The following is a 23175-nucleotide window of genomic DNA, read 5'->3' as shown; positions in this document are numbered from 1 at the left end:
GGGCCAGGCCTGCCATTGCCGTGCTTGTCATGCTTCGGCTGTCCAGAGTCCCTTCAGTCACTTTCTCTGTACCACGTAGTGGAGAGCTTGGGTTCCATTTCTGATCATGCTATTCAGCTCATCTCTATCAAAGCGGGCGTTAAAGACTTTTGGAAGCCCGTCACGGAGCTGGGGTATTGTTTATGAAGGATCTTTTCTATCAGCTCCTAGTAGGCAAAGAGTACCGAGTGAAGCCACGTGACTTTTATACCTTGGATGACAGCTTTCGGTGGAGCTGACACGATGTTTTCACTGTGCATTCGTGTGGGGCGGAGCTTTGTTCAAAATTAAGTGTTTCAGAGAAGAATGCTTGCATGCGTGCTTTTTTTGCAGTCCGAATTTTGACAACTGAGATGCTTCTGCTGTACAAAACAATACATTTCAAAGGTTTTGCTGCTAAATGGGCAGGAGTTCCTGCTGTGAAATGCCACCACCTCACAAAAAGCAATGATAAACAGCTCGATTGAAAAATAGCCTCACTGCAACCACCAGACAGCTACAGCAAGCATGTAGATGGGAGCAGAAAGGGAAAGCTTACAACTATGGAGAAGTACCAAAGCCCAGAGCTAGACAACTAGAGACCGAAGAAAAGAAGCCAGATGCTAAATAACAAGATGGCGACCCTGAGTCCTGCTCTGCTCATGTTGCATGTCCAAGTCTCCTAGTCAGAAGACACCAAGTGGCAGACCAGCTGAGAAGCTAAGCCAGAAGGAAGATCCAGCTCCCCGCTGCCTGTGAGCAAACCCTGGAGGTTCAAGGGCACACTGGGCCGAAAGTGGAAGGACTTCATTCGAATGCTAAACAAAAGATGGGGCTGCATGAATTTATGGCTTTGAAGGTTTACTTCAAGTCAAAAAGATGGGAGAAAATAAAGGTGGACTCATCAGAAAGTAATCTAATTTGATAGCGGGTAATTATTTATAATATGACTGATTGCTAAGGTGGCAACTGTAATTTCTTTGCCCATTGTCTATTTTTTATTCCCTTTAGCTAGCAAAAGTTCATACTTGACATAATATAAATAGAAATATCAAATAGTAGACACACAAGGAAATCTTTTTAGCTCTAGTATGAAAAGTCCTTTCACTTTCGGCCCAGTGTGCCCTTGAACCCCAAGGGGTTTGCTCACAGGCAGCAGGGAGCTGGATCTACCACTTGGTGTCTTCTGACTAGAAAATTTAAACATATAAGGAAAACACTGATAAAAATCAAGGGAACAGTGAACGTGATTGTTGGGGGGAGGGCGGTAATGGGGGGAGGATGGGGAGGGAAACACTCATATAGAAGGGGAGGGGGAGGGGTTAGGGGGATTTTGGCCTGGAAACTGGGAAAGGGAATAACATTTGAAATGTAAATAGGAAATACCCGTTAATAAAGATGGAAAAAATAAAATAAAAGAACTTCAGGCTTGTTCACAAGTAACTTCACCTCCTAAAACATCTTGCTGGCCCAGTACATGAAGACTTCTGTGCAAATATTGTAATATTTCCATATCTGTACTGTATTCATGAGTGCAACATAAATATATCAATTTTTTAAATTTTATTTTTCTTGGATATTTTATGTATTTGCATTTCAAATGTTGTCCCCAATCCCCTCTCCCTGCTTCTATGATGAAGCTCCCCCTCCCATCTCAATGTTGGTCATTCCCCTACACAGCCTTATTTATAATAGCCAGAAGTCTCTCATATAGCGTGAAGTTAGTTTATTTCTTTCAGTACTAATTGTGGTATACAGTGAATTACTATTTTAAATTTTTGTTAAATGTATTTATCAGTACTTTTTGTCTTGATTCAACCATTGTCTTGTTTCCTTTTGGGTAGGTCATTGTTAATGCTTTGAAGACACATGTGACACTTCTGGGCTGACTTTGTACTTTTATGCAATTTTGATAAATTTATTTCTTTTAAAAAAATCAAGGGAATATAAGTGCCAATACAATACTCGCTGGAGAGATGGCTCAGTGGTTAAGAGCATTGCCTATTTTTCCAGACGTCCTGAGTTCAAATCCCAGCAACCACATGGTGGCTCACAACCATCTGTAATGAGATCTGATGCCCTCTTCTGGTGTGTCTGGTGTGTCTGAGGACAGTTAGTGTGTATTCACATACATAAAATTAAGTACAATACAAATTGGAGACTTCAGTATCACTTCCTACAATGAGTAGATCAACTAGAAAGGGGGAAAAAGTTCTCCACATGAATTCGGTCTTTGACCAAATGGACCTGGCAGACATATACTGAAGCTTCTATCTATGGACAACTGACTGTAAATTCATCTCTAACACATGTGGAATGTTCTTTAAGGTAGACCAAAGGATGACTCACAAACGAGTCTTTAAAAACATAGATGATTATAATAACATCTAGTATCATTTCAGACAAGTACTCAATTACAGAAAGAATCTGGAAAATTCTGTGGAAATTAAGTCTTGTACTCCTGAATAATGGAAGAGGGAAAAGAGAAACTCAAAGGAGAGATTAGCAAGCAGGTAACGGGAGTCAGGTGCAGGCAGACATTGTGTGGGGCAGGAGAACTCCAAGAAATGTCTGTGCCAGTCTCCTCCCAGATATCTTGGAGGAAGCTCCTAAATACTCAGGAGGGTCTAAGGAGGTGAAATAGTCTATCCTGCTGGGAAGCTGCTTATGGCACAGGAAGTAATGACTCAAAGAAGTCCCTAACTCTGACCAGATTTACCAGATCACTTCCTCCCCAAGAATATATAATCAGTAAGGACACTCTGAGCCAAGCTGAGCTGACTAGAAGAGGCTCAGGTCAGCCAAGGCACGTGGAAGGAGCAGAGATCAGGTGAACTCCCTGAAGAGGTCCAGGTCACTGGAACTGCCTGAAAGAGACATTTCCCAATGTGTTGAGCAGCCCGCAGGCTGTGCAGTATTCTCCAAGTTTTCTATGTTTTGTGAGCTGTGAACCCTGCTGTGAGCTTTGGTGATGTAGCTGTCTTTGAGGCACTTCTGTTCCTCTAAGTAACCTCTCACCCATATTCCTATAATTAACCCCAATAAAGCCTATTGCTTTACCAGGATGGACTTCTGTGGGCTCTCACTTTGGTCCGTCGTTGTTCCCTATGTGGGATGAGAAGACATTTCTTCATGGCCCCCCAGGAATAGTGTCAGACAACAATTAAAAAAGGAGAAAGATTTCAATTAAATAGTCCATAATTAGACATCAAGGACCTAGAAAAGGGATAAGCCTAACTCAGATTTGCTGAAGGAAGGAAAGAATAAAATAAAATAAAAAAAAAACAGAGCAGAAAATAAATCAACAATAAACAAAAAAGAACAGAGTCAATAAAACTGAGACTTTATTTTAAAAAGTAAAGAAAATTTATAGCTCTCAGCTTGCCAAAGAAAACTGGAGAAGAAAAAAAAGAAAAACAAAAACAAAAATTTACGATATTTCAGAAATAAAAACTGTCACAGAGAATTATAATGAACAGTTATATACCGCCAAATAGAATAACTCATATGGAATTTGAATATACTTCTTTAAAAACACAAATCATCACATAGATTGAGTCAGGAAGCAAAGGAACACCTGGGCAGATAATAATACTTAGAGAGAACGGGTGATTAATACAAGGCTTCCTAAGTCACTTTTCACACTGCTGTGACAATGTGCTTCACAGAAGCAGCTTAAAGGAGCAAGGGTTCATTGTGGCTCATGCTTGAGGGATAGGCAGTCAGTCCAGTACAGTGGAGGAGGCATTCCTGTAAGTTGGCTGGCCATGATGCATCTTGGGGAAAAAGAGAGGTGTGTACTCATGTTAAATTTGTTTTCTCCTCTCTTATCCCTTTCAGTCAGTGTGCATGCGTGCTTGTGTGTGTGTGTGCGTGTGTGTGTGTCCTCCTATATTCAGGATGGCTCTTCCCTCTCTGAAGATGCTCTCACAGACATGCCCAGAAGTGTGTCTCCTACATGACTCTGTAGGTTAACAATGAAGATTAACCATTGGGAGTACCTGTCAATTTGACCCCTAAATCACCAGTGGGGGACCAGCATTCCCCCACTGGTCCACATAGACTCATGGCCACCTCAAAATGCAAAAATAAGTGTTCATTCCAACTTCAACTTCAGCCCAGCACCACCTTAAATAGTTGCAAGCTAGGATAAAAAAAATCACAAGAAGACTATATATTTTTGATGGACATTGATGTGAAAACCTAGTAGTATATCAAGACATGCTATGATGTCTGAGTTAATTGTATGTGTGAAAATCAGTCAATGTAATACCTTTACATAGCCAAAGATTAAAACTGATCATCTCAATTGACACACACAAAGTGTCTGCAAAGTCTGATATATTTTCCTAAATAAAAACTCTAAATGGTTTGGGCAAGGAGGGAAAGTTGCTTCACATCATAAGGACTCCTCCGAGAGGCTGAGAAGATGAAGTCTTTCCTCTTGAGGTCTAATGAAAGGTAAATGTACTCGCACTTACCACCATGGCATGCCGTAGCATGAAAAGCACCACGAAAAGCCATCAAATGACAGAAAGAAAAGGCATGCAAATTGGAAAAGAGGAGGTAAAATTTTCTCTTTGCCTAAAAGCCAGATAGTGCAGGAGAAAATATTCTAGTGTGAATAAATTGCATAAAGTTGTCTGGTACAAGATTAACCTTCAAATATTAATAGAATTTTTATATTGCAAAACTGTAGCTGAAATATTGAGATGAAGTCACATGTGATAGCACTGAGAAGTCACACCATTAACCAAGGATATATCGATATATTCAGAGCCACAAGATACTGTGAAAGACACCGAGGAAAACAAATGGATGCCAAGATGCCTTGTGTCCATGGACTAGAAGAAACACCCACAAGAATCAAGGTGTGGTAGCTAGCATATACTTGCAATTCCAGCACTTGAGAAGCTGAGGCAGGAGGACTGCTGTACATTTAAGGCCAATCAATGCTAGATACTGGGAGCCCCCTCCTTAAGAGCAAAACCGAAAGCGAAAAACACACAATACTTAGAGTGTGTAATTGTGTAGCAGTGTACTTGTGCAGCAGTCTTCTCCAAACCTCAGTGGTTCCTCTTTGCAGACGGTGTTGGCTGGTTCTATGTCAGCTTGGCACAAGCTAGAGTCACAGCAAAGGAGGGAGTCTCAATTAAGAAAATGCCTCCAGGACTCCCAGTAGAAGGATAAAGATACCAGCTTACTCACAAAACCTTTGACCCAAAATTTGTCCTGACTCTAAGAAGTGCAGAGACAAAAATGGAGCAGAGAGTAAGGGAATGTCCAACCAATGACTGGCCCAACTTGAGACCCATCCCATGGGTAAAAATCAATCCTGTAGATACTCTGTTATGCTTACAGACAAGAGCCTAGTATGACTGTACTCTGAGAGGCTTGACCCGGCAGCTGACTGAAACAGATGCAGATACTCACAGTCAAACATTGGACAGAGGTCAGGGACTCTTATGGAAAAGCTGGGAGGAGGATTGAAAGCCCTGAAGGTGATAGGAACTCCACAGGAAGACCAACAGAGTCAACTAACCTGGATCCTGGGAGCTCTCAGAGACTGTGAGCCACCAACTGAAAAGCATACATGGCTGGACTGAGGTCCCAGTACATATGTAGCAGACGTGCAGCTCAGTCTCCAGGCGGGACCCTCACCAACTGGACCAGGGACTGTCCCTAAAGCTGTAGCCTGACTGGAATCTGTTCCCCAACAGGGCTACCTTGTCTGTCCTCAGTGGGGGAGGATGTGCCTAATCCTTCAGAGACTTGATGCTCCAGGTTGGGGGAGGGGATAACAAAGGAGCACCCTCTCAGAGGAAAAAGGGAGGGAGGTTAGGGGGAGAGACTCTGGGGTGGGGGGACATCTGAGGCAGCATTTGGAATGCAAACAAATAAAGTGGTGCCACAGAACTGGAATTTTTTTCTGTAGAAGAATGAAAATGGAGCTGCATTTAAGACTATAACCCCAAAATCAATCTAGAATGGACAAAAACTGAAACATGATACATCAAACTATAACATTCCAGGATAAATACATAAGGGGAGAAGTCTTACAGATATTTGATCTTGGCAATGACTTTGGTTGTCACAAAAAGCCAAGGACCCAATATAGACTAAGTAGGTAATACTGTATCAAAGTAAAAACTTTTGTACTACAATTGTAACAACAAAGTGAAGTTGCATTGGAAGCAGGCAACAAGCACAGAAAAAATAACCACAAAGCTCCTTTATGATCGGTCACTTAAAATTACAAAGAACTCATTAGATTCAGCTGTGGAAACAAAAACAAAAAATCTGATGTAAAAATGAGCAAATTGAATTAGCATTCCTCCACTGAACACATAAAAATGGCCAATTAGCACATTAAAACATACATTATCAATTATCAGACAAATAAATTAAAACCATTGGGAGCTACCACCACATACCCAGTAAGATGACTATTTTAAGAGAAAACCCAGTAATAAGACATATTGGACATCTGAGCAGTCACAGGGCCTGGCGTCCCTCCTCTTTTGGAAGTTCTTCCAAAAGAACTTAAACCTCAGTCTTGTAAGGATGGGTAAACACTGCCCTGTATCCTGCAGTGCCATTCATGATAGCCAAGATAGGAAAGCAATTTAGATAGCCATCAACAGATGTGTGGAGAAAGATGGATACAAACAGTGATTATTATTCAAACCTGATTCAAGAGATAATGCGTTTTGCTATTGCATGGATAAACCTAGACGTTAGCACAGCAAGTGAAAGAAGTGAGACTTAGAAAATGTATCACCCCACTTTCATGTAGACTCTAAAACACAAACCAAAACACACAGAAATGGAGAACAAGAGTGGCTACCAGGGCTTGAATCAAGGCAGGAGGAGGAAACAGGTCAAAGTCTTTAAGCGAGGGCTGGCTGGAGAGGTAGCTCACTGGTTAAGAGCACATAGTGTTCAGTCGTCCAGAGGATCTGAATTCTGGTTCCAGCATCTCCACTGAGTATCTTACCACATCTTGTAATTCCAATTCCAGGGACAATAAGGCACCTTTGTAAACAAGTCAAGAGACTTACTGTTCCTGAGGACTGGGGGCAGGAAAGCTGAACTACATACAGGAGTCCTGCTGAGGAGATTCTGACTGCTCTCGACACAAACATTACTTGCATCACTGCAATAATCTTTTGAGATATCTATGTGTCCTATGTTATCATGTCCCAATTCTTAAATATGCACAGTACTTTTGAGCGTGCTTTTCCTATCAGACACACAACTGTGGTCATTTTTTTTTGAGGTCATCACAGTTGGTGATTATTGTAGTGTGATGGCTAGTATTGGTTGCCAACTTGACATACCTGGAAAGAATTTCAATTGAGGAACTGTTTCCATCAGATTGGCCTGTAGGCAAGTCTATGGGGGCATTTCCTTGATCAATGATTAATGCGGGAAGGCCCAGCCCACAGTGGGTGGGACCACCCGGGCAGGCTTTTCTGGGTTCTATAATGAAGCATGCTGGCAAACACTGAGTCCCCCCATGGTCTCTGCTTCATTTCTTACCTCCAGGTTTTTCCCTTGAGTCCCTTCCCTGACTTCTCTTCATGATTGAATATGACCACAAGCTGGAATCAACCCTCCTGTGTTCAAGTTCCTTTAGGTCATGGTGTTTAGGGCAGCAAGAGAGAGCAAATCAGGACGTCCCATTTCAAGTCCTGAGTATTAATTACTGAAGTGCTTGTACAAATTATTTGTTTTTGCTGGGTTAGATCCAGAGTTGTGTGGCTTCTACTGAAGCATGTCTAAGGACTTATAGAAGGCACAAATGCAGATATGACATTATTGTCTATACTGACTTGTCGAAGAATGAATGAAAGGATAAAGAAATAAATGGTGTGATTATTCAGAATTCAAGATGTCATTACAGTTCAGTAAATGGTCATCAATATAGGAAAGACAAGCATTAAGACACCTGGTGCCTTTGCCTCACCTGCAGAAGTCCACACCAACATTCTTGAGCTTCACAATCGTTGCATAGGTGTGTCCTTCTTTAAGCACTCCAAACTGTATTGATGGTGGGAGAAGGTGGAACCCGAAAGGGGATACGTCTGGGTTATAAATAGCAGCACATGCAATGGAGGATGTGTTCACTTTTCCTCCAACAGAATCTTCCACCTAGGTAGAGCAGAGACATTGACAAAAGGGAGAAGGGGAGTTTTCGATTAAAAAAAAAATACCACTGACACCAGAGAATGACCGCTTGGCTGAGGGAAGACTTTAAAATGTACATGCAATCTTAACATCATCCTTATATAAATATTTTAGGTCTTGTTTTTAAAACAAGGAAGGCAAGTGCAAGTTCAGAGCTGAAGGAAATCATTTGTGTGAGTGCTTAAATAGTGAATTCTTAACCCCAGGTTGGCCCGATTCGCAGGTCCATGTTCTTTCCTCTGGGGCAGTGGCTAGCCAGGGTTGCTTAGGTTCCTGCAGAATCTTCTGGAATACTCAAGATTACGGGTCCTGTCCCTGGAGTTTCAAACTCTCTGTGTCTAGAGTGGGGAGGGTTTTGTATTTAAAACATTCTCTGGGGGGTTGGGGATTTAGCTCAGTGGTAGAGCGCTTGCCTAGCAAGCGCAAGGCCCTGAGTTCGGTCCCTACCTCCGGAAAAAAAATAAAAGAAAAAAAAAAGGGAAAAAAAAATTCTCTGGTATTGCCAATGCTACTGATCAGGAAGCCACACAGTAAGCTTCTGCTCTCTGCCCATCACCAACATCACCCAATAACTGAGCTGCAGACTCTCCTGTCACATATCAGAACTAGAGAGTCAGAATCTGCACCTCTGACAAACCCATACATAATACGTATGCACATTCAAGTTTTCAAGCATGAATATCAGTTACGTATGCACAGCAACATGACTCGACTGTAACAGGGCGTCACCATGGTGATGGCCAGCATATGCCGTGGAAGTAAAGGAAGGATAATCTTTTTCTGTTTTGACTTGTGAGCATAAGCAAGTATTGCTATAAGAGCTGGTGGGAAAACTTTATCTAAAAGGCTCTGCGGACAGATAGAAGGGAGGAAAGCACAGTGGCTGAAGGAGAGTGAGCAGGGCTGGAAGACGGAAGAGCGTGTTTTAACTAATAGATTGCTATGGTCCGTTTTCAGTACGAGGTGCCTTTAGGGCTCGTCAGTGTCATAGAGAACAAGAGGTGAGAGGTCTCTCCTCTTCCTTGGGTGTTGCTTGGTGCCTACTGGTCTGAGAACTTTGAAAGCTGGAACGTATAGGTTTGTAATATGACTGAGCCCATGATCAGAAAAGGAGGCAGTCTCAAGTCTCAAATTATTTATTACATAAAGCTTTGATCCCTAGGCTGACAAGGTGAGGAATTTGGGAAGGGGGCATGTCCTGACCTATAGAGAAGGAGAACAGGAATTTCTTTTCTTTTCTTTTCTTTTTTTTTATTATTAACTTGAGTATTTCTTATATACATTTCGAGTGTTATTCCCTTTCGCGGTTTCCGGGCAAAGATCCCCCTCCCCCCTCCCCTTCCTTATGGGTGTTCCCCTCCCCACCCTCCCCCCATTGCCGCCCTACCCCCAACAGTCTAGTTCACTGGGGGTTCAGTCTTAGCAGGACCCAGGGCTTCCCCTTCCACTGGTGCTCTTACTAGGATATTCATTGCTACCTATGAGGTCAGAGTCCAGGGTCAGTCCATGTACAGTCTTTAGGTAGTGGCTTAGTCCCTGGAAGATCTGGTTGCTTGGCATTGTTGTACATATGGGGTCTCGAGCCCCTTCAAGCTCTTCCAGTTCTTTCTCTGATTCCTTCAACGGGGGTCCTATTCTCAGTTCAGTGGTTTGCTGCTGGCATTCGCCTCTGTATTTGCTGTATTCTGGCTGTGTCTCTCAGGAGCGATCTACATCCGGCTCCTGTCGGTCTGCACTTCTTTGCTTCATCCATCTTGTCTAATTGGGTGGCTGTATATGTATGGGCCACATGTGGGGCAGGCTCTGAATGGGTGTTCCTTCAGTCTCTGTTTTAATCTTTGCCTCTCTATTCCCTGCCAAGGGTATTCTTGTTCCCCTTTTAAAGAAGGAGTGAAGCATTCACATTTTGATCATCCGTCTTGAGTTTCATGTGTTCTAGGCATCTAGGGTAATTCAACCATTTGGGCTAATAGCCACTTATCAATGAGTGCATACCATGTGTGTTTTTCTGTGATTGGGTTACCTCACTCAGGATGATATTTTCCAGTTCCAACCATTTGCCTACAAATTTCATAAAGACATTGTTTTTGATAGCTGAGTAATATTCCATTGTGTAGATGTACCACATTTTCTGTATCCATTCCTCTGTTGAAGGGCATCTGGGTTCTTTCCAGCTTCTGGCTATTATAAATAAGGCTGCGATGAACATAGTGGAGCACGTGTCTTTTTTATATGTTGGGGCATCTTTTGGGTATATGCCCAAGAGAGGTATAGCTGGATCCTCAGCAGTTCAGTGTCCAATTTTCTGAGGAACCTCCAGACTGATTTCCAGAATGGTTGTACCAGTCTGCAATCCCACCAACAATGGAGGAGTGTTCCTCTTTCTCCGCATCCTCGCCAGCATCTGCTGTCACCTGAGTTTTTGATCTTAGCAATTCTCACTGGTGTGAGGTGAAATCTCAGGGTTGTTTTGATTTGCATTTCCCTTATGACTAAAGATGTTGAACACTTCTTTAGGTGTTTCTCAGCCATTCGGCATTCCTCAGCTGTGAATTCTTTGTTTAGCTCTGAACCCCGTTTTTTAATAGGGTTATTTGTCTCCCTGCGGTCTAACTTCTTGAGTTCTTTGTATATTTTGGATATAAGGCCTCTATCTGTTGTAGGATTGGTAAAGATCTTTTCCCAATCTGTTGGTTGCCGTTTTGTCCTAACCACAGTGTCCTTTGCCTTACAGAAGCTTTGCAGTTTTATGAGATCCCATTTGTCGATTCTTGATCTTAGAGCATAAGCCATTGGTGTTTTGTTCAGGAAATTTTTTCCAGTGCCCATGTGTTCCAGATGCTTCCCTAGTTTTTCTTCTATTAGTTTGAGTGTGTCTGGTTTGATGTGGAGGTCCTTGATCCACTTGGACTTAAGCTTTGTACAGGGTGATAAGCATGGATCGATCTGCATTCTTCTACATGTTGACCTCCAGTTGAACCAGCACCATTTGCTGAAAATGCTATCTTTTTTCCATTGGATGGTTTTGGCTCCTTTGTCAAAAATCAAGTGACCATAGGTGTGTGGGTTCATTTCTGGGTCTTCAATTCTATTCCATTGGTCTATCTGTCTGTCTCTGTACCAATACCATGCAGTTTTTATCACTATTGCTCTGTAATACTGCTTGAGTTCAGGGATAGTGATTCCCCCTGAAGTCCTTTTATTGTTGAGGATACTTTTAGCTACCCTGGGTTTTTTGTTATTCCAGATGAATTTGCAAATTGTTCTGTCTAACTCTTTGAAGAATTGGATTGGTATTTTGATGGGGATTGCATTGAATCTGTAGATTGCTTTTGGTAAAATGGCCATTTTTACCATATTAATCCTGCCAATCCATGAGCATGGGAGATCTTTCCATCATCTGAGGTCTTCTTCAATTTCTTTCTTCAGTGTCTTGAAGTTCTTATTGTACAAATCTTTTACTTGCTTGGTTAAAGTCACACCAAGGTACTTTATATTATTTGGGTCTATTATGAAGGGTGTCGTTTCCCTAATTTCTTTCTCAGCTTGTTTCTCTTTTGTGTAGAGGAAGGCTACTGATTTATTTGAGTTAATTTTATACCCAGCCACTTTGCTGAAGTTGTTTATCATCTTTAGTAGTTCTCTGGTGGAACTTTTGGGATCACTTAAATATACTATCATATCATCTGCAAATAGTGATATTTTGACTTCTTCTTTTCCGATCTGTATCCCCTTGACCTCCTTTTGTTGTCTGATTGCTCTGGCTAGAACTTCAAGAACTATATTGAATAAGTAGGGAGAGAGTGGGCAGCCTTGTCTAGTCCCTGATTTTAGTGGGATTGCTTCAAGTTTCTCTCCATTTAGTTTAATGTTAGCAACTGGTTTGCTGTATATGGCTTTTACTATGTTTAGGTATGGGCCTTGAATTCCTATTCTTTCCAGGACTTTTATCATGAAGGGGTGTTGAATTTTGTCAAATGCTTTCTCAGCATCTAATGAAATGATCATGCGGTTTTGTTCTTTCAGTTTGTTTATATAATGAATCACGTTGATGGTTTTCCATATATTAAACCATCCCTGCATGCCTGGGATAAAGCCTACTTGATCATGGTGGATGATTGTTTTGATGTGCTCTTGGATTCGGTTTGCCAGAATTTTGTTGAGTATTTTTGCATCGATATTCATAAGGGAAATTGGTCTGAAGTTCTCTTTCTTTGTTGGGTCTTTGTGTGGTTTAGGTATAAGAGTAATTGTGGCTTCATACAAGGTATTCGGTAGTGCTCCATCTGTTTCAATTTTGTGGAATAGTTTGGATAATATTGGTATGAGGTCTTCTATGAAGGTCTGATAGAATTCTGCACTAAACCCGTCTGGACCTGGGCTCTTTTTGGTTGGGAGACCTTTAATGACTGCTTCTATTTCCTTAGGAGTTATGGGGTTGTTTAACTGGTTTATCTGTTCCTGATTTAACTTCGATACCTGGTATCTGTCTAGGAAATTGTCCATTTTATCCAGATTTTCAAATTTTGTTGAATATAGGTTTTTATAGTAAGATCTGATGATTTTTTGAATTTCCTCTGAATCTGTAGTTATGTCTCCCTTTTCATTTCTGATTTTGTTAATTTGGACACACTCTCTGTGTCCTCTCGTTAATCTGGCTAAGGGTTTATCTATCTTGTTGATTTTCTCAAAGAACCAACTTTTGGTTCTGTTGATTCTTTCTATGGTCCTTTTTGTTTCTACTTGGTTGATTTCAGCTCTGAGTTTGATTATTTCCTGCCTTCTACTCCTCCTGGGTGTATTTGCTTCTTTTTGTTCTAGAGCTTTTAGGTGTGCTGGCAAGCTGCTGACATATGCTCTTTCCTGTTTCTTTCTGCAGGCACTCAGCGCTATGAGTTTTCCTCTTAGCACAGCTTTCATTGTGTCCCATAAGTTTGGGTATGTTGTACCTTCATTTTCATTAAATTCTAAAAAGTTTTTAATTTCTTTCTTTATTTCTTCCTTGACCAGGTTATCATTGAGTAGAGAGAGCATTGTTCAATTTCCACGTATATGTGGGCATTCTTCCCTTATTGTTATTGAAGACCAGTTTTAGGCCGTGGTGGTCCGATAGCACGCATGGGATTATTTCTATCTTTCTGTACTTGTTGAGGCCTGTTTTTTGACCAATTATATGGTCAATTTTGGAGAAAGTACCATGAGGAGCTGAGAAGAAGGTATATCCTTTTGCTTTAGGATAGAATGTTCTATAAATATCTGTTAAGTCCATTTGGCTCATGACTTCTCTTAGACTGTCTACGTCTCTGTTTAATTTCTGTTTCCATGATCTGTCCATTGATGAGAGTGGGGTGTTGAAATCTCCTACTATTATTGTGTGAGGTGCAATGTGTGTTTTGAGCTTTAGTAAGGTTTCTTTAACGTATGTAGGTGCCCTTGTATTTGGGGCATAGATATTTAGGATTGAGAGTTCATCTTGGTGGATTTTTCCTTTGATGAATATGAAGTGCCCTTCCTTATCTTTTTTGATGACTTTTAGTTGAAAATTGATTTTATTTGATATTAGAATGGCTACTCCAGCTTGCTTCTTCTGACCATTTGCTTGGAAAGTTGTTTTCCAGCCTTTCACTCTGAGGTAGTGTCTTTCTTTGTCTCTGAGGTGTGTTTCCTGTAGGCAGCAGAATGCAGGATCCTCGTTGCGTATCCAGTTTGTTAATCTATGTCTTTTTATTGGGGAGTTGAGGCCATTGATGTTGAGAGATATTAAGGAATAGTGATTATTGCTTCCTGTTATATTCATATTTGGATGTGAGGTTATGTTTGTGTGCTTTTCTTCTCTTTGTCTTGTTGCCAAGACGATTAATTTCTTGCTTCTTCTAAGGTATAGCTTGCCTCCTTATGTTGGGCTTTACCATTTATTATCCTTTGTAGTGCTGGATTTGTAGAAAGATATTGTGTAAATTTGGTTTTGTCATGGAATATCTTGGTTGAGAACAGGAATTTCTTATGATGGGGTGGGGTAGGGGCAGCATGGCCATGGCACAGAATGGCAACCTTAAAAACCACTTTCTTACCAATTTATCATGCTGGCCAGTTTTGTCTTTTTTTCTATGCTGGCATCTAATTATGTAGAATTGTATATTGAAAACTACTTAATTTCCAGTAAACTTTTGAATTTATTATTCTATTTCCAATAACATGAGACCATACTTTGTGCCGGCTCAAGTTCTTTGGATGTTATCCTGAGCTTCATTAAGAGAAAGGTCTTGGGATTTGGGTGTAAGGGATACAGGCCCTCCTTAGAGGTAGGAGCTTATCAGAAGAGTTATTAATGCCATAAACAGACAGACTGACAGCACCAAGGTGAGGGATTGGAGAAGCATCCAAGCCCACATTGATAGCCAGCCTGTTTTAAAACAGGATTCCTATGAGACTGCAGCTGATCTTGTCCAACCTCATTGGTCACCCACAACCCAGAGGATTGCAAAGAGCCTGTCTCCCAAGATAATCTGTCTTCCCCAAAGCAGACTACTCCAGCAGAGACTACAGCTCCACGCATAGCTCCCAGAGCTGTATCAATTTCCCCAATCCCAAGCCCCTCCTGCACTCCTATAACAGGTTCCAGCTAGCTTTCCCCCTTTGCAGCCTCCCTTCATTCCCCGTGTTAGTGACCACAGTACACAGAACACAGAACACAGTTAGTTGAAGTCAGACTCTGGTTTCTTTTTGTCTTTTGTCTCTTTATGATCCTTCGGATATCTAACACGTGTGACAGAGTAGCAGGTCCCTCCTTACAGGTTTCAGAGGAAGTGGTTGCGTGGGAAGATCATATAGTTTCCTTTTCCTTTGGCCCAAGGTTAGCAGTTCCTCAGGGTGACCAGGCAGTGTTGAAAGAATAGCAGGTGGCAATAGACAGCCTTGTGGCTGTCCTTAAGTGAGGGTGCACAGGCAGGGAGGGCAAGGGTCGAGGCAAACAAGTCACTTTAGGTTTGCAAACATAAAAGACTGCGGTTTGAAGAATTATTGTCATTTAGCCAGAATGGAGGGACTTTACAAAAGGGCATAGCTCTGACTGACAAGCAGAAGGGAGGCCAATGATGCCCGTAAAGGACAGAGAGCACCTGAATTATTCTTCCCAGCGTGACCACTCCCAGGACCTGCCAGCCAGCTGGTGAGACACAGGAGCTGGTATGAGCCAGTGGTAGCAGAGCACCGCCTTTTTTGTGCTCCTGTGGAGGAATGGTGGGGGCAAAAAGCTGGCACCAACCTCGCCGCATTTCAATTGCACAGAATGCCCTGGGAGGCTTGCCCAAGCATCTCTGTTACCTTGGTGTGAGGCTGACACTTGGGCTTGCAGCTCATCATGTAATGAGGTAACCTCACTTTCTCTTTTCTTGCTTTTCCAGTAACATCCTGCAGCAATGACTGGGTTGGAATTTTGATTGGCATAAAATTTTCTGGTTCTGTTAGAGAATAAGTTTAAGTTAGAGCACATCTGAGATATTTTAGAACATAGAAGGGCATGGACCAGCCTGGAAATGTCTCCAGTCATTCTTTGTAATTAATTTTTGCTTTAGTATTATATAATAATAATATATATTTACTTTATTATATATGTGCATGTGGGTGTGTTTCTGTGCATGCAGTTGTTAGTATGTGGTATGTGAGTGTTTGTGTGTGCACGTGTGCATGTGTGTGTGTAGGGGCAGGCGTCTCAGAGGCCAGAAGGCAGCACTGGATCTCTTGGAGGCTGAGCCATCTCTCCAGTCCTGTCTTTAAGCCTTAAAGGGCTTATTTAAAGAAGTAAAATCTTTCATCAGTCTTTGTTTTCCGTTTGCTCATCCTGCTAGGTAATTCTACAGACATTGCCTCTCTCTGTTCTTTTCAGCTTCTCTGAGATGGCAGGCAGGTGCTGGTAGCATCGGTGAACAGAATCCTACCTTTTCAAGTAACTTCCCTACAGTGAGCTCATCTTGAACTTTGGGATTCTGGATCCTTTCCTTTAAGTTAGCAAGGGTAGCTAGTGAAACACTGACGTTGAAAGATTTCCTCCTACGGAGGGGCCCCACCTTCAGAAATTTCCAGTCTATTCCAATTCCTATACCTCTAAAATTTGGCATAGTAATTATCAACGGATGAAACCAGAGATTTAAATCCTTAGCTTGGTAACTCCCCCCCCCATCTCTTTCTCTTTCTGTCTCTTTACAGATGAGGAACACTGAAGTCTAGAAGATAACGTTTCCTAAGAAGCTGTAATGAGTGTCAGGGGTGGAGTGTGAACCCCAATGAGTCACATTCCGTAGGGCACCAAACCTATCTGGGCACCATCATCTCAGGGTAGCTTCTGGGAAAACAGATTTCTGGACATAGGCTAGACAGGTCCTGCTGTCAATCAGGAGTAAGCAGGATCTCTGGAGGTGGAACTTGGCAGTTAGTGTTCTGCCGTCTGTGGGCCGCTGTTCTTCATGGAGGCAGCCATTCTAACAGCTTTATCCGATGGTGTTAATTATCTCACAACATTATTACTCCTGAAAGTGCTGATGAGGAGTTTGTCATGTGCCTCGTGCAGTGCCAAGAAGTCCATGTATATTAAGCAATTCAATTTTCACAACTCTCCTACGCATATAGCCATGTGCATATCATGATTTCTGCTGGCAGAAGAGGAGACAGAAGAACTAGAAGGTCTTTGCCCCACAGCATGTTATACAGGCTAATTTTCTGACCAACCTTGATTCTTCTTTTTTCTCAAATACCCATTCAGTTGACCAGTCCTAACGGACTCACTTCAGTGAAGAATTTTCAAGTAATATATATATATATATATATATATTTTTTTTTTTTTCTTACCACTTTTCTCTGTAGGTGCGTATATGTTGTTAGGTATATGTCCACATTCCTCTGTGTGTGTGTGGGTGTGTGTGAGGGTATGTGGGGGTGTGTGGGAGTGTTGGGGCCGTGGGTGTGTGTGTGTGAGGGTATGTGGGGCTGTGGGGGTATGGGTGCATGTTGCTATGTTGTCCAAATGGCCTAAACTTAAAATCCTCCTGCCTCAGCTTCTTAAGTAGGTGTAACCTCTCCGTTTTCAAATTTTCTGAGTGTGAGTGTTTTACCCATGTGTATGTCTGCGTACTGCATGAATACCTGATCCAAGGCAGCCACTTGTAACTGGAGTTATAGATGGCTGGAAGTTCCATGTGGCTGAATTAGAATCCAGGTACTCTAGAGGAGCGGCCAGTGCCACCTTCCCTCCCCAAGAGGCCAAACCATCTGCTTCTGCCTTTACCAACTAAATCACACACACACACACACACACACACACACACACACACACACACACACACACACACACACACACACACACAATTATATATAACATATTAGAAATATATACTGTAAATATATAAATTGTATGATTCTGGGGAGAAAGGTCAGTCAGTGAAGCATTTCCTGCCCATGAGGATCTGAACTTGGATTCTTAGCATCCATGGGAAAATGCTAGGTATGGCAGCCTGCGCCTGAAATCGCAGGGCTCCATGGGGAAATGCTAGGTATGGCAGCCTGCGCCTGAAATCGCAGGGCTCCATGGGGAAATGCTAGGTATGGCAGCCTGCGCCTGAAATCGCAGGGCTCCATGGGGAAATGCTAGGTATGGCAGCCTGAGCCTGAAATCGCAGTGCCGGGGCATCCTGCGTCCTGGGAGGATCCTGCACTCTGAAGACGGAAGATGTTTACTTCACACCTGTGAGGTAAAGAAAGCGAAGAATATAGCCATACCTTCAGTAGGCGGTCTGGAGATATTTTCCATTTGGCTTTGACCAGCAGGCTCCTTGGTAGATTTTATTAGATTTTCAATTTGGTTTTGGCTAGCAGACTTCTTGGTAGAAATTTTAAACTTTTCAGTGTGGTTCTGGCCAGCAGGTTCCTTGGTAGCGTTGGTTTCAATTTCACTTTGACTTTGACTATATGACTCCTTGGGAGATTTTGTTAAATGTTCATATTGGTTTGGGGGAGAAGAGGTCTGGAGATATTTGGTTACATATTCAGTTTCCTTTTGGCCAGTAGATTCCTGGCTATTCTCAGCAACCTCCTGGTTTGGAAGGGGATGTGCATCTGAGACTTCTTTTTTTGCATCTACAGTCAGTGTAGAATCTAAAATCCCCAAACAAACAATGTAAGTCACAGTGTGGCCAATGACACAGAGACCACCAACGCTTATACAAACACTGGACAATGGGCTTCTCAATGAGCAGGGTGCCTCCCCACTCTCCTGAAAAGGACTCTGTATGACAGCATCATTGAGAGATTCCTCATAACATGATCCTGGCTTGCCACTAACAAACAAGGTAGTGTCTGCAGAGTGCATACTCCCTAGGATCTGGCTGGATCTTGTGGGCAGAAGAACCCGATGGAGCTGTCACCTTCTGCCTCTGCCTTTACCCACTAAACAAAAATGATTCCCGACATATTCATTACTTTGAAAATGCATCTCTTTGTTAGAATATGTATCTTTAAGAAACAGATACAGTATGAAACAATTATATATATATATATATATATATAATTGGGAAGGCAAATAAATCTAAAACTGCTTAAGTCAAACGGTCAGAGTGTGGACTGTGAGGGGGATATAGACTGGACTGTAAAAGAGCTTAAATAATAATAGTGATAATAATAATAATAATAATAATAATAATAATAATAAATAAAGACTGTCCCGAAAGCCTGTTGTCCTTCCAAGGAGTGGGCCTGGGTTTCTCCAGGCTGTGGAGAACTTGACAACTCAGGACCATCAACTCAGGATCACTGATCTCTCCTCACCGCAATCACAAGTTGTTTTTCTAGCCCTGAACTTTGCTTTGCAAGAGCCATTAAACAGACATGCTTTGTCTGACCAGGCACAGTCTGGGTAGAGGTACTGTAGGTATAACATTATGCAGTGGAAAGTTCTTTTCTTTGGGTCTTCTCACTATTTGGCTTACTGAGAAGAAAGGCTGCATTCCATTTCAATGCCAACCCTCTCGGCCTCGGCCTCTCAGCATGCAACTGCTGACAATACAGACACTCCCCTTTGTCTCCATCTTCCATCACTATATATAAGAAATGAACAATTCCATCCCTGATATACAGTTCCCTAATAAAACTCACACATTCCTACCTTGGGTCTGTTACACAATGTTTTGATGTCATATGCGGTCTTTTGAATGACAACAATTCTCCCATCTTTTTTGTTTCATGATACTGACTCTGAGTGTGTGTGTGTGTGTGTGTGTGTGTGTGTGTGTGTGTGTGTGTGTGTGTGTGTTACTGGGCACTAAAATTAAGGTCACGTGCCTGTGAGCCAAGGGTTCTATGATTGAACAGTGTATGTGTCTTGACCGTGACTTGTTTGAAGAGACCAAGTCAGTTGTATTGTACAATGTCTACTGACTGGTACACATTTGTCAATTATGTTCTCTTGGTTGGATTCAGATTAAGGATTTTTAGCATGAATTCTGTAGAGTTACTATTTACATTGTACTCTGGGAGGAAGGCCCTGAATGACCGAAAGTCTCGTCCTTGATAAAAATTTAGCTACTTGGCTAAGGTGGAAAACGTGAATATTCATTTTACTTGCTGTAATTACCAAGCACGTGAGTTATGTTGAGACCATGTGCATTCTCTAGTCTCACAAAATCTCTCATTCATCCTTGGTTAGTTTGATCTTCCAAATGCTTTAGGCACAAATGATGGATCTGAAATTCAGTTTACATCTTGTGCTCTTTATATAACTTCAACCTATCTGTAGCAGACAGCCGGCAGCATGTTTTCTTACCAGCTGTCATTGAGACCACAGATGTAAGAATGGGACACATCCTAAGGGGCCGTATTGGGTATGGCAATAGGTATGGGGACCATGTTAACATCTTACCTGAGTGAAGATCTGGGTCAGCTGTCTTGGTTTCAGCCTCATTTTTCTTTGTAAACGGAGGCAGGTTTTTGGAAAGCTTCTCCAGATAATCATACTTAAGGGAAAAGCCACAAGACTTACGTCAGATACACACTTATTTTATGAAACTGTCACAGATATGCTAGCTAAGATGATGGGCAATGGTGGCAAGGCCCTAAAGGTGAAGTTGACAACTAAAATTTTGCAAGAGACACATAGGATTCTGGTCCTTGTTTACTAGTCATGGTTTTTGCAGTTTTCTTTGGTTAATAATAGTATCCTGTAGTTTTAAGAACATCAGGGCATTGTGGACACATGAGAGTGTTCACTTGGCATTATGGTTTCATTGAAGGGCACTGAGGGGCAGGTGCATGTGCAGCTCAGGGTCATAGGAATGAACTCACATGGACAGAAGAATGTTCAGTGTTTGTGGGCTTCTAAGAACTTGTAGTAACTTAACAGTGTTTTAACAGTTGATGGCTGAGGAAACTGATGAAATAAAACTTCAAATTGGAGTTTGTGGTGGTTTGAATATGCTTGGCTCAGGGAGTGGCACTACTTGGAGGTGTGGCCTTATTGGAGTAGGTGTGGCCTTGTTGGTGTAGGTGTGTCACTTAGGCATGGGCTTTAATACCCTCCTGCTAGCTGCTTGGAAGCCAGTATCCTGCTAGCAGCCTTCAGATGAAGATGTAGAACTCTCAGCTCCTCCTGCATCATGCCTGCCTGGATGCTGCCATGTTCCCACCTTGATGATAATGGACTGAACCTCTGAACCTGTAAGCTGGCCCCAGTTAAATGTTGTCCTAAGAGTTGCCCTGGTCATGGTGTCTGTTCACAGCAGTAAAACCCTAACTAAGACAGAGTTTATTATCAGCTGGTTAATCAGCAACACAGAATACTTGGCACAAAGAGGAGCTTAGAAGGTTAAGCGGCAGAATGATTAACGGTTACATGCAAGGGAGAGAAGGGAGTGACAGTGACATGGGTAGAGTTTATCTTGTGTGCTTGTGCAAACACAGATTTGAAGTGAAAGTTATTTGGTCACATTGTTGCAATAGGCACACAGTCTCAGGAAAGAGAGATTACATTTTAACATGCAATGTACACCATTTTATCAAGATTAAATTATTATGAGTTACTTCTAATTACCTGTGACTTAATCAATGGGCTCAATTCAGACTTAAAATAAGGCGTTACTTCTTTTGTCCTAATTTGCATTAGGTAATTTTGTGTTTTCTTAATATTGTTCCTGGTTCACAATTCCACAGTGATATGCAAGAGAAGACACACAAAACACATTGGAAAAAATTATTTTGCATGTGCTTTAGCTTTAAATCCCACTGGAAACCATTACAACCACTGATGGTAAAGCCAAGAAGAAAAAATCAGGACGGACATTTTCCCCCTTGGGATAGGGTCCCACTATTTAGCTTTGGATGGCCTGGAATTAACTTTATAGACCAACTTAGCCTTGAATACACGGAGATGACTTGCCTCTGTCTTCCTAGTACTGGGATTAAAGGGGCGCTCCATATAATTCTTTACTTGGGGGTGTGGTGCTCACTTCCTACTTCCGTAGTCACATTTCTTATTTTGTAAATCAGATTCTTGTATGAGACAGGGACTAAAAATGCCAGTTGATCTCAAATGTCTGAAGCCAAGGTGCTTGCCCTTCCAGTGCATGAGTGTTTTTAAGGTTGTGAGGTTCTCTGGAGTTTAAGTGACAGCCACAGGCTTTCCATAATTTCAGTAGCAGCAGCAGCCAACACACAATACAAAGAGCTAAGCCCAAGAGGCTGTTAGGAAGCTAAGAGGCCACCCACACTGCTTTGAGTTGGCTCTCTCAAATCCAAGGGGAGGCACTACACAGGGAAGGTCAGTGAAATCTAAACTGGGGTTCAGGTGAGCCTTGTTATCTCCATTTTAGTAAAATCCTCAAGGCTAGAGATGTACTCCACAGCATACTTAATAGCGTCAGGCTGCATGACAAGCTAGGTTATACATCTTAAAGCGCACGATCTTGACACCTGCATCTTCTAAGCAACTGTCAGTCATCCAGGCTGATGCCCTTCATATTTTATAAATAAGCAAACTGAATCCCTGAAGGGAAACAACCGGTTTGTATAGTAGACTTCACAAGAAATCATACTTTAGCTGTCCCTAGGCATGCAGACTCTGAGATCAGTGGATCAGTGACTGTGCAAAGACTGTGAAGGTACAGCCAATATGCCATCTTGTTTAAACAAGTCTAATTTGCCACTAAATACCTTCTTTCTCCTGGCTCATTGGGCTGCCCCTTCGAGTATGGCGGTCTGGAGGTTGATCACATGGAATCAATGAGCCTGGCCACAGAGAGGTCTACACTCCTTTGTTTCAGTCTCAGAGTTGACCCTTCTCTTGACCTCGTATTTGCTGTGCACTTCTCATGTCCTTGCCATGCTGGTTCCCTCATACTCTGCCCATAATTATTGTTCTTTCTTTTTATGCCACATAGTAAATTATAAGCCTCACCTTCCCTGGTTGTGATGAACCACCCACCTACCCACAAGTTAAAAATTTGAATTGTGAATATTTCATTTAAAAAATATGAGTAGCTCATGAGTAACCACAGCATTTAAAAGAGGTTAAAAGAGTATGTCCTCAGACCCTTGATAAGTATATGTCTGTGCACAAGGATGGAGGATGGAGGGGAGACTCAGAACCCCTACGTCTTGCTTATTAGACTTAGGGAAAAGGGAGAGAGTGCTATCACTTGTGTACCTACTGATGAGCCCATCATGTTCCAAAAGATCATCCCAATCCATTCACAATCCAGCAAATAATCACATAGACATCCCTGATTAACCTAAATGAGTCATACAATGAACCAAAGTCATGAATCTGAGAAGGGTCAGGGAGGGAGGAGGGAGGCTAGGAGGGGTGGGAGAGAGTTAAGAGGGATACAGGAAAAATAGTATCTAGGATGCATTCTCATCATTGTTGGATCATAATGGTATTATTACTTTTATTGGCCATGTTCAATGTCTTACAGATGTAACAATTTT

The 23175-nt window shown here is 42.0% G+C and overlaps 1 protein-coding gene across 9 annotated transcripts in view; it reads right to left on the bottom strand.

Annotated features, from left to right (window-relative positions):
* Positions 1-23175, bottom strand: part of Spag17 (sperm associated antigen 17) — a 246975-nt gene that overhangs the window by 21742 nt on the left and 202058 nt on the right. For 5 of the 9 annotated variants that reach the window (XR_005501147.2, XM_039103807.2, XM_039103808.2 and 2 more), the window contains 5 exons: positions 21281-21380; positions 20114-20207; positions 17980-18354; positions 15532-15668; positions 7988-8172 (listed from right to left, as the gene is read on the bottom strand). Coding sequence is in view for 6 of the 9 variants with exons in the window: in XM_039103807.2 (XP_038959735.1) it covers positions 7988-8172; positions 15532-15668; positions 17980-18354; positions 20114-20207; positions 21281-21380 (891 nt within the window). In the remaining 3 variants the exon portion in view is untranslated. Of the gene's footprint in view, positions 1-7987; positions 8173-15531; positions 15669-17979; positions 18355-20113; positions 20208-21280; positions 21381-23175 lie in introns of those variants that run through there. The other 4 variants (XR_005501148.2, XR_005501149.2, XM_039103811.2 and 1 more) reach the window with 4 other exon arrangements.

The sequence above is a fragment of the Rattus norvegicus genome, chromosome 2 (genome assembly GCF_036323735.1).
Source record: "Rattus norvegicus strain BN/NHsdMcwi chromosome 2, GRCr8, whole genome shotgun sequence".
Taxonomy (NCBI): domain Eukaryota; kingdom Metazoa; phylum Chordata; class Mammalia; order Rodentia; family Muridae; genus Rattus; species Rattus norvegicus.
Note: the sequence above shows the minus strand (reverse complement) of the source record. Positions and strands in the feature narration are given on the sequence as shown.